Raw genomic sequence first — 10,706 nt, forward strand, 5'->3', positions numbered from 1 at the left:
TACATGGTCATAATGTTAAGTTACAAAAATATGTACCAATCAAAATGATTGCAATACCTGTTTTGTGATGATTGACCCAATAGTTCCAGAGATAGACGGGTTTAAAGGAAGGTAACTGCACCCCTTTCTGATGAAAATTTCAAACCCCTGCTCGGATTTACCGAAAATGTTGTTTCGTGCCACCATTTAGTACAGCATGTGTCATTAAAATCTAAACCTGCTTGGTTAAACTCACTGGCGAACGATCCTTCAGTCATGATACAACGTTTCAGAATATTTTCCCAACAAAATATTGTGTAATTTGAGACCAAAAACAGTTTTATATTTTAAAGATGAATAAAAAAACATGTTAATTCTTAATCTTACAATTATAAATTTCCCCCTTTTTAATAGGGGAATAAATGTATAGAATGTAATTCCCCTTTTAATAAAAATAAAAAATAAAAAAAATAAACTTTTTTTTTTCTGGAAAAAAGTTCTAGCCCTCACATGTTGAAGAGAGTTGTGTCTTGCTAATTTTAACCGCGACGCCACACCTGAGCTTCCCGTTCAGCTTCCTGTTGGACACAATGACAACAAGCGGGCTCAGTGCGGCATAGAGTGACGAGAAGAATATGCGTAGGTCCGACACCAGCGAGTTGCTCATGGTCTTACTCAAAGTGATCGTGTACACCCAAAGCCCATTGTCCACCCCATAGAGTACCACGTACAAGGTCACGAGGGCCACCACGGCTTTGGCCGCCTTCCGCTCCGATCCTCCGCCACCGCGTCGGACCTTCACCTGCCGGCTGTGCTTGTAGAGGAAGAACAGAATGATGAGGCTAGCAAGGGCCATGAGGGCCATGGGCACCACATCTCTGCCCACCTGAGCTGCCCCATTGGCCTCCTTGGAGAGTTTGGAGGGGAAATTGACAAAGCAAAACTGCACATTGACACCGTGACTGATTGTGGCTGACGTGTTCCAGGCCCCTAAGGAGAAGAGAATGGAGGCCGAGCTCATGCACGTGTTGAGCAGCCAGAGGACAAGGAACACCAGGCCCAAGTGTTGAGCTAGCCCGGTACGGACGGCGGCCCAGCGTGAGCCGGGGAGGGCGACGCTCAGAGACTGATAGGCGCTCAGGACAAAGGTGAGCCAGATGGAGAGGGAGCGCGACGTCCGGTAGATGAAGATAATGCCTTTGCAGCCGGCGTCGTCGAAGACAGCAGTGAGGCGGAAGGAAGCCAGAGTCTCGGGCAGGCATCGCACCGCCACCACCATCAGGTTGACAAATGCCAGGTGAAGCACGATGGCGTCGGCCGCCAGCAGACGCTTATCCTGGTAGAGTGCCACCAGGAAGCCGAAGATCACCACCAGGTTGCCAGATACACCCGCCACGCTCAGGGACAGGTACAGCATCCCACGGACCAATTCCTCAGACACCATTCTTTTGCAAAACTGCGTTTTGGCCACACACCAAAAAATTGGATAGTTTTGAGAATCATTCAATATATGTATTTTCAAGATCACAATATTTTTATTGTGGATATTAACGTTGAAATATTCCAGGAATAAGCATGTGTGTATTTTTGCACTAAGATTTTTCAAAAATATGAACAATATTTTTGAGAAAAAAAAAAATTGAAACGAAAGTCAGAGTCATCCAAGAATAAAAACACGTTTTGAGGAAAACATATAAAAGTTATATTTTCCACATTAAAAAAAAGTAATACATTTTTTTGTTTTTTGTTTTATCTTTTGCAGAGAAAATAGAATGTTGTATATTTTCAAGATTCAAGTAATAGTATGAGAATAAAGGCTCATATTATCAGAAAAAATGCTTAATTTTGAGGAAAAAGTCATATAACTTCAAGATAAAGTTGACATTTTCCCCCCCTGAAAAGTCTGAATATTACAATAATAATATGGTGCATTATAAGCGTATAGTTTTGGAGAAAAAAAATGTATCCATCCATTTTCAGTTTGTCCTATTTTGGCTGAAAGTATTTGTTGAAATTTTTGTTTTTAAACGCTATATTTGCAAATAGTTGGACAGTATCTTTTCAAGATTTGTTCTGGAACCAAGTCAAACATTTTGTGAAAAAAATATTAAAGTCGTAGTAGTACGGGAATCCAGATCCATCCATCCATCCAATATCTGAACATCTTATCCTCACAAGGACCACAGGCATGCTGGAGCCTGTTCCAGCTGTCTTTGGGCAGTAGGCGAGGGACACCCTGAACCGGTTGCCAGCCACTCGCAGGGCACACAGAGACAAGCAACAATCCACGCTCACACTCACACCTAAGGACAATTTAGATTGTTCCGTTAACAAGCCATGCATGTTTTTGCAACGTGGGAAGAAACCGGAGAAAACCCACGCAGGCACGGGGAGAACATGCAAACTCCACACAGGGAGGCGGGAGCTGAAATTGAACCTCTGCACTGTGAGGTTGACACACTAACCACTCGTCCGCCGGGAATCCAGTTGTATGCAGTACTGTATTTTAGAGACTTTTACATGAGCTGCATATTTTCGCCTTTAAGTTGTAAAATCATGAGAAAAAGTTCAATGCTCTATTTCAGCAGAAAGTAGAAAAGTTTTTATGTTCCTGATAAAGTTTACGGTAACATTTTCAACGCAAGTTGTAACATTACGACAATAAAATCGTATTTTGTAGGTTTTGTTTTGATTAAATCTGTAATATTACAACAATGTTGCATATTCCAATGATTAAAAAAAATTGAAACTTTTTCAAGACATAATCTTACAAGAATACAGTCAAACTGTTTGGATTAAAGTTGAAACAATAAAGCAGTGTTTTTGATGGTTGTAAAATATTGTTGTTATTAATGGAACAAAATTGGAAATTTGAGAAACTAAGCCTATTTCTAAGATTAAAATTATAATTGTATGAGAAAAATCCTATTTTCAATGAAAAGAAGAGGTGTAGTTTGAGGCATTTCAAGATTGTTTTTTGGTTAGTCGTATTCTTATGAGCATGAAGTCAATTGGTTAGCGTGTTGGCCTGACAGTGCAAAGGTCTAGGGTTCGATTACGGCTCCTGTCTTCCTGTGTGGAGTTTGTTCTCCCTGTGCCGGCTTGGATTTTCTCCGGTTACTCCGGCTTCCTCCCACATTCCAAAAACATGCATGGCAGGTTAATGGAACACTCTAAAATCTCAATTGTCCCATGGTGAGATTGCAAGCGGAAATGGTTGTTTGTCTACGATACTGTATGCGGTTAACCAGTTCTGGGGGTAATCCCTCCAGAAAGCAGGGATAGGCTCCAGCGTGCTAGCGACCCTTGGGAGGTTATGAATAGGATTAGAAAATGGGCAGATGGATGGATGGAAGAAGTCGTATATTCTCAGAATTAACTTAGAGAGTTCTGAAATTTAAAAATCATCATATTAGACTGAAGTTGTATAATTTTCAAGATTAAATTAATACTTTTGCAAGAATAAAGAATGATGATATGTTAAATGCAAATTGTAAATTGATTCATTAAACTGTTTATATTTTTTAGATATTGAGGTTTTTGTAAATATAATTTTTTCAACCTAGAGTCATAATCGCCCACTCACCTAACTTACCCGTCTGAGCCGGCAGTGGCAAGAAGGTCTGACGTGGACCCAGGTATGGCCCCCCCCTCTCTCTGCTTGTCCTCTTATAGCTGCGTGGAGGTTGAGCGTATGCTCTCCTGTTTGCCACATTGAAATTTATTGCACTTGACTGCAATTACTTGAGATCAATCCAGATGACTGCTTCTGTCCCCTCAGAGGTATCGCACCGACACTGTCGTAGCATATTTGTTGATGATGATGCTGAGTGCATGCCCAATCATGCCAACTATGCCAGAGTTTGCCTTCTCCAACTGGAGTTCTATAGGATTTAGATCAGGGCTCTACAGAAAAGTCCAATGTATTGTTTTTAACCATTCTTGTGTGTTTTTAGCTGCTTGTTTTGTATCCTTATCTAGTTGGAGGACCCAGAGTCATAGGGGAGGCCAAGCTTTATTCAAACAAGCAAAACATTTCTCTCCAGAATCCATTGATAGTCTTCAAATTTCATTGCACCCTGCAAAGATTCAAGACACCCTGTGCCAGGAGTAGCAAAGCAGCCCCAAGCTATAGCCAAGCCACCTTGATGCTTGATGGCTACAGTGATACAGTGATTGTTTTTCAATGCTAGGTTTTTGCATACAGTATGTACACATAGATCACAGGCACCTTTGCAAAAACCACAATTGTACTTAAAAGTTGAAAATGCACCATTTACCAGTATTTGTGTAAAATTTTATCATGGGATCCGAAAAAGTCTTGTATGTGGATTCATTGAATCTGCAGTAGAGGTAAGATCGGGCCGCCCGAGCCTATTTCGGGTCGGGCCTTAAAATGTCAATCATTGGTTCTGGTTCGGGTTGGGTCGAGCTTCTCTCTCTCTGACTTACTTACTTACTTACCTACTTATTTATTTATTTATTTATTTATTTATTTATTTATTTATTTATTTATTTGAGGCCGTCAATAGTTTTGGCCACGAGAGACCGTGGTTCGCAGAAAAACAGAAGTCGCCTCATCACAACACGTACTATACTAAACTCTTGCAATGACAATTCTAAGAAATCCTTTCTGCCTCTGTTTATGATCCACCCATCATTATTCTTTTTTGTCTCTCTGCTTCTCTCTCTTATAGTGCCGCGCTCGATTCTACGTACTGAGAACGTACTGCTGCGGTGTTTTATGGCCCAATTTTCAACCCGTCAAAATGACAGACGGCCTTAAATTTCCCCGTCCACTCTTAAAAATCCGTCAATGATAGAAAATTGTCGGTTAATGTAACCTCTTTAGAAACGGAAATATAAAAGATGTAAATGTTTATACAGTCTTGTTTAACTCTGAAATCACCCCTCCTCCTCCCGAGTCCTCACAAATAAAATATGAAATATCGCGTTTGCTTCGGGCTCGGGCCTGCAAATCAATCTTAAATACCCTCGAGCCGGTTCGGGTCGGGCTCGATTTTTTAGGACCGATCTTAGCTCTAATCTGCAGGCAGCTTGGAGAAGGCCCACACTGAAACACACAAGAATGAGAATAAGGTTGCGATGGAAAGAGAGTAAAGTTGAAGAAGACAAAAATCAATATTGGGATAAAATAATAATAATAATAATGTTAACATGTATGTAATTTGATGTATCCAAGATATTATAAAACAGCTCTACGCGTGATGCAGTGCAGTTCTACACCCCTACAAACTGCAACCACAAAAATAAAAACAGTGTTAAAAGAAGGTTTCATCAAGATTTTCTTAATCCTATTTGTAAAGATCAAATGTTTTAATACATTTATTGTGTTATATCTCATTTGATTGTGTAAACAGTAATAATCTAGTGTTTGGTTAAACATGGGTGGTTGTGCCCAAGTTACGTTTTAGCATTCATGACTAATAATTTTGCATCATTGAAAACATGTTTATATCAATCAGCAAGCCTTGATTTTTGTTATTGCACTTGACCACATGATGCAATCCACCGAGAAGGATGTGCTTGAACTTGCCATTTTAATGAGGTCTCAGAACATGTAAACATAGAAAATAACACGCCCTTCTCTCTCGAGAAAAGAAGCTCCTTATAAACAAAAAACATTACAAATGATCAGTAAAGAGAACATAATTACCTCATAGTGTTAAGCTTGATTGTGCTTTAGCAAGAGGTTTAAATGAATAACAATAACAGGTTGTCCCCCTCAGTGGGTTGCGACATGAATTATCACGCTAATTGTCTTGCTGCTGTGCGTCACTTACAGCAGCGGGCCCCAACCACCGGTCCACGGACCGGTACCGGTCCGCAAGGCATTTGGTCCCGGGCCGCACAGAAAGAACTTGCCTTAATTCTGTTTTATTTATTTCGGAATATGAGAGATGTTTTATTTTGGAAAATTACCAGATTCTCCGTTACATCCGTCTGTGTCACGCTAGACTCACGTCAAACCACGCTTCTCCGTCACGTGACCGATTACGCTAAAAACAAAACGTTGGAGGTCGCAAAGTGAGTTAAAAAACTGCTGGAAATCGCAAATGACGGCGGCCTTAAAAGTACGTTCGAGACAACTGGATTAAAGTTATGGCTGAATACGCTGAGATCACCACAATAGCACAATTGCTATTTCTGACATCCTACCTGTGTGAAGTCGGGGGTTTCTGCAGCAACGGCGACTAAAACAAAATTACGAAGTAGACTGGACATAAACCACACACTTGAGATGGGACCGTATAGTTGCAAAAAATCAAGATCGGGGCTGTGGTGAGTCGTCATTTTCATGCACTTTGAATTTGCGTTGTATTGTATTTTGAAAGGCATTAAACATTACCATAGCGATCAGTGTTGCGGCCAGATTAGACGCACCTTGTGTTTATTATTATATTTCGAAAACATCACAGTTTTCATGCAGCTCATACCATATTATTTTGTTGTATTAATCCGCCACATCTTAAATGCCGGTCCCTGAAAATATTGTCTGACATAAACCGGTCCGTGGGGCAAAAAAGGTTGGGGACCCCTGACTTACAGGACAACAAAGTATGTGAAAGCCTCCCGATAGCTGATTCAAGGCTAATGAGATTTGCTGTTTGATTCTTTACCTTGACAAGTTTGATATGCCATGGCCTATGAAGTCTCGAAGTCTCTTGGAATCCAGTGTGACTGAGTATCTTGGTGACTTCTGAAAAACCAGACTGATGTGACAGAAAGTGCACCTAAGCTGCACAATTCTTTCTCTCTTAAATCGGTCATGGAAAGACGAATGGTTTTGTGATATTTTCGGGGCACGTTGTAACAGTGTTCAACTGGAAAACCCTCTGAGTACTTACTGAGGAATTTTTGCGAATTCTTAAGGACTGCTTTGGTTGAATGGACTGGGATGTATTTATATCTGCTGCACATGAGAGAAGGCTTCAGTTGATCTTGAAGCGTATTCTGCAACTGTCACTGGGTACATATGTACTTCTACTGTGAACATTTTTCGGACACAAACATTTCAGAGTTACTCAAATGGCAAATCATGGACGAATTTGGAGTTGAGGACCATGATACAAACTCTCTCTTCCATATTTGTATTCAGAAGGAACTATCAAAGAAAAACCAGATAAGATGTGTGTAGATCCATCACGCAGGCCAGGAGAAAATATAAAGAGAGGCTTGAGGGTTTACCACAGCGCCACTGACAATGCTGTAAATCAGGAATGTCAAACTCGTTTTTATCGCGGGCCACATTTTAGTTACCGTTTCCCTTGGGAGGCAGTTATGACTGAAGCCATCTAAAGAAGTCAAGAATAACTGTTGATTCAACTCTTGTTTAAGTTACTATCATGAGGGGTTTGGTAACAAGGAAATGCTTAGAATATCTCTCTTATTGATGACATGAGAATTTAAATTTTTGGTTGACATTTTCCAAAGTATCACGTAATTTGACATGTTTGATCTGCTTTCGCAGACCGCATAGATTGATGTGGCGAGCGAGATTTGGGCTTGGGCCTTGAGTTTGACACATGCTGTAAATGCTGCTATCCAAACCTTCCGCACATGCTTGGAGGGGAGGGACACATATGTGCGAATCCTTTTTATTGATTATTCGTCTGGTTTCCACCCTCTCGTTCCCAAAAATAATAATAATAATAAATTTTAAAAATGTGTGAGAAACTCCTCTTCCTGGGATGAGCACCATCCATGGGTTGATTACTGGTGGAGATAAGACAGAGGACTGAAGTTGCTTCACTTTTGGCCTGGTGTGAAGAAAACAAACTCCGCCTGAACATAAATAGGACCAAGGAGATGGTTATTGACCAGAGGAGGAGAGCTGTGCAGTACACCCATCTACATTTGAGGGACATAGGTAGAGTGAGTCACAATGTTTATTTTCCCTGGCATCCATATCAGTGAGGTCCTGATCTGGTCACAGAACACGACTCAACTCAGCAAGAAGGCCCACACAACAGTCTGCTTTCTAAGAAAGCTCTAGAAATTCATGATGAAAATAAATGTTTTGAGCAATTTCGATCAAAGACATTTACAACAGTCGAGTCATGAGAAGGGCCCAGAATATTATTAAGGACCAACCACATCCTCAAAATTCTCTGTTTACATGACTCAACTCAGGGACGCGCTACCAGAGCATCAGGTCACAAATAATGTTGCTCAAATCTTTTTTTTCCCCCACAAACCATAAGAATTTTTAATAATTCATAAACTGTTGACTGCAACTGTTGAAATGCACTGTGTCGTCTTTTATTTTTTAAGTGTAGTTCACTATACTTTCCTGCAGGGAGGCAAGCGAGCAAAATAATTTAATTGCATAGTGAACAATGTTTTTTGAGAAGAAATGTCCTTGATTCCAATTAAAACGTAGTAGCACATTTACCAGATCGGAATAGAACATATAGATCACACGCAGAGAAATTGGGATGAAAAAAAAAAATCTGAGGAAAGTATTCCTTTAGCCACACGTACCTTTGAGACGACTTGATTCTAATTGTTTTTCTTCTGTGTGTAGGTGTGCGTGTGCGATGTTTTGTTTTTGCCAAAACTCCAGGCACAGGTACTCTCCAAGGGCATTGAAGGCTATAAATGTTGTCTTACAGGCATTTAACAGTCGCAATGCGCAACTGGTCTGCCATACCCTTGATCTGGTGAGAACGTTTTTGAAGGTGGTAGATTATTTTGAGGGGCAACAGAAAAATTCTTGTGTGGTGCACTTCTAACGGGTTTTGTTCTCTGTCTGCTTTGTGCAACCAAATGGTCCAGGTCTCGGTGGCATGGATCTGTGCGTTACCGTCAGAGGTGTCTCCTTCCTTTTGCAAACAGGAATCGGCATCCTGGGGAACACCGTGGTGCAGCTGGCCTACGCCAACATCGTCTACACCGACCGCAAACTCCTTCCCGTGGACATGATCCTGTGCCACCTGGCCCTGGCCAACCTGATGATCCTGATGATCCGCGGCGTGCCCCAGACCATGACAGTGTTCGGGCTCACCAACTTGCTGGACGACCCGGGCTGCAAAATGGTGATTTACGGCTACCGCGTTGGTCGAGCGTTGTCAATCTGCATCACCTGCATGCTCAGCGTGTTTCAGGCGGTCACCATCGCCCCCGCCAGACCATGCCTGTCCAGACTAAAGTCTTCCCTTCCATCCGTGGTCCTCCCCACCTTCGCTGGGCTCTGGTTCCTCAACATAGTGATATACTTTCCAGCCCTTCTCTTTTCCACGGCTCCACGTAATAGCACCATCCCTGTTTCCACACTCAACCTGGGCTTCTGCCTCATGGACTTCAGAAACAACATGCTGTACATCCTCCAAGGGGTTATTGTTTCTGGAAGGGATTTCTCCGTTGTGGCCATGATGTTGGTCTCCAGTGGTTATATCCTGCTACTTCTCCACCGTCACAGCCACCAGGTGAGAGGCGTCCGTCGATCCCATCCGGCCGAGACCAGAGCAGCCAGAACGGTGGTCACCCTGGTGGTCCTGTATGTCTTCTTCTTCGGCATCGATAACATGATCTGGATCTACATGCTGACCCAGGCCAAGGTGTCCCCCGTGGTGGCGGACATGAGGGTGTTCTGTTCCTCCTGCTACGCGTTCCTCAGCCCGTACTTTATCATTTCCTCCAACAAGAAGGTCAAGGCCAGAATCGTGTGTGTGGCCGAGCAGGACCAGCCAGCATCAATGGACACTCAGGAGTCAAAATGACTTTGTATTTTTTGACATTCTTTCACAAAATCATTCCCCGAGACCTTCTACCAGCAAGCTCTGCTGAACTACAGCTGTTTCTCATTCCAAAATGTCTTTGAGTCCGTTTTTTTTCATGTATTTGATATGTTTTTTTTAGATACCGCCTTTAACTGAGTAGTCAATATAAAAAGTGTAAAATGTGAATTCATCCAGAAAGTTCGTGTCACTATGAAGTTCTTAAAATTGTTGTTTGCTGAATGAAAACCACCTCATCAGAGGTGTACTATATATCCAAGATTGGACGGATGAAATGAAAATAAATAGATAAATAAACCTGAGACCTTGTTGTCGCTTAATGGAAACTACCATCGTCAGAAGTGTCAATTTAAGCAGATTTCATTTTTACTAGATCAGTAGGTATTTTCATCATCCTAACAGTCTTTTGACACTATACCTGCAAATAAACTGCAATTAAACTGCAACTGTCATGTTTCTGAAGTTAATTGCTTGTGTCGTGATAAGAGGCCACTCAGGGAGACCCGACTACATTATCACATTTCCACATAATAGCCTTTATGGTTTCCAAAAAAAAAATCTTCTGGCAGTGTAGGCTTTTGGAAGCATAATTTAAGGGCTGTTTCACACCCGCTTGAGCCAAGCCTGACTAACTTGTGAAGTAGTTTAATTTAGAATAAAGAAATACATCTCATTTATGATCCTCATTATAAACTCACACTCTGCTTTTTATTTTTGTGTTGCACAGCACACAAAAAAACAGATCACAGGTTTCCAATATAGGCTTATTTAAAATGGTCTTGATTAAAAGCGTTTAAGGTTATGCTGGAAGGATCCTTTTGAATGCTGCAAAAGATCCACAGTTTCATATATGATCGAGGATATGATTGTCAAAATATCTTAGCAATTAAAGTGGAAAATATTTCTTCTTGTAAGACTTTCAAGATTTTAAGATTCCATTTAACACTTGTATCACGTTCATCTTGA

General features: G+C 41.3%; 2 protein-coding genes across 3 annotated transcripts; one reads left to right on the plus strand and one right to left on the minus strand.

The window, feature by feature from the left end:
- Positions 1–358: 358 nt before the first annotated feature.
- LOC127607136 (olfactory receptor class A-like protein 1) lies at positions 359–1,540 on the minus strand. The gene has a single exon (XM_052075257.1). It carries the CDS (start codon positions 1,421–1,423, stop codon positions 479–481), a length of 945 nt encoding a protein of 314 aa, XP_051931217.1. The 5' UTR covers positions 1,424–1,540; the 3' UTR covers positions 359–478.
- Positions 1,541–4,484: 2,944 nt separating this feature from the next.
- LOC127607138 (olfactory receptor class A-like protein 1) lies at positions 4,485–10,134 on the plus strand. 2 transcript variants are annotated; one of them, XM_052075261.1, is made up of 2 exons: positions 4,485–8,663; positions 8,779–10,134. In XM_052075261.1, the coding sequence occupies exon 2, from the start codon at positions 8,790–8,792 to the stop codon at positions 9,720–9,722; it is 933 nt and encodes a 310-aa protein (XP_051931221.1). In that variant the 5' UTR covers positions 4,485–8,663; positions 8,779–8,789; the 3' UTR covers positions 9,723–10,134. The 2 variants fall into 2 exon arrangements, with proteins under 2 accessions (XP_051931221.1, XP_051931222.1); XM_052075262.1 differs by having other exon boundaries at positions 8,839–10,134.
- Positions 10,135–10,706: the final 572 nt, after the last annotated feature.

This window comes from Hippocampus zosterae, chromosome 9 (genome assembly GCF_025434085.1).
Source record: "Hippocampus zosterae strain Florida chromosome 9, ASM2543408v3, whole genome shotgun sequence".
NCBI classification, from domain to species: domain Eukaryota; kingdom Metazoa; phylum Chordata; class Actinopteri; order Syngnathiformes; family Syngnathidae; genus Hippocampus; species Hippocampus zosterae.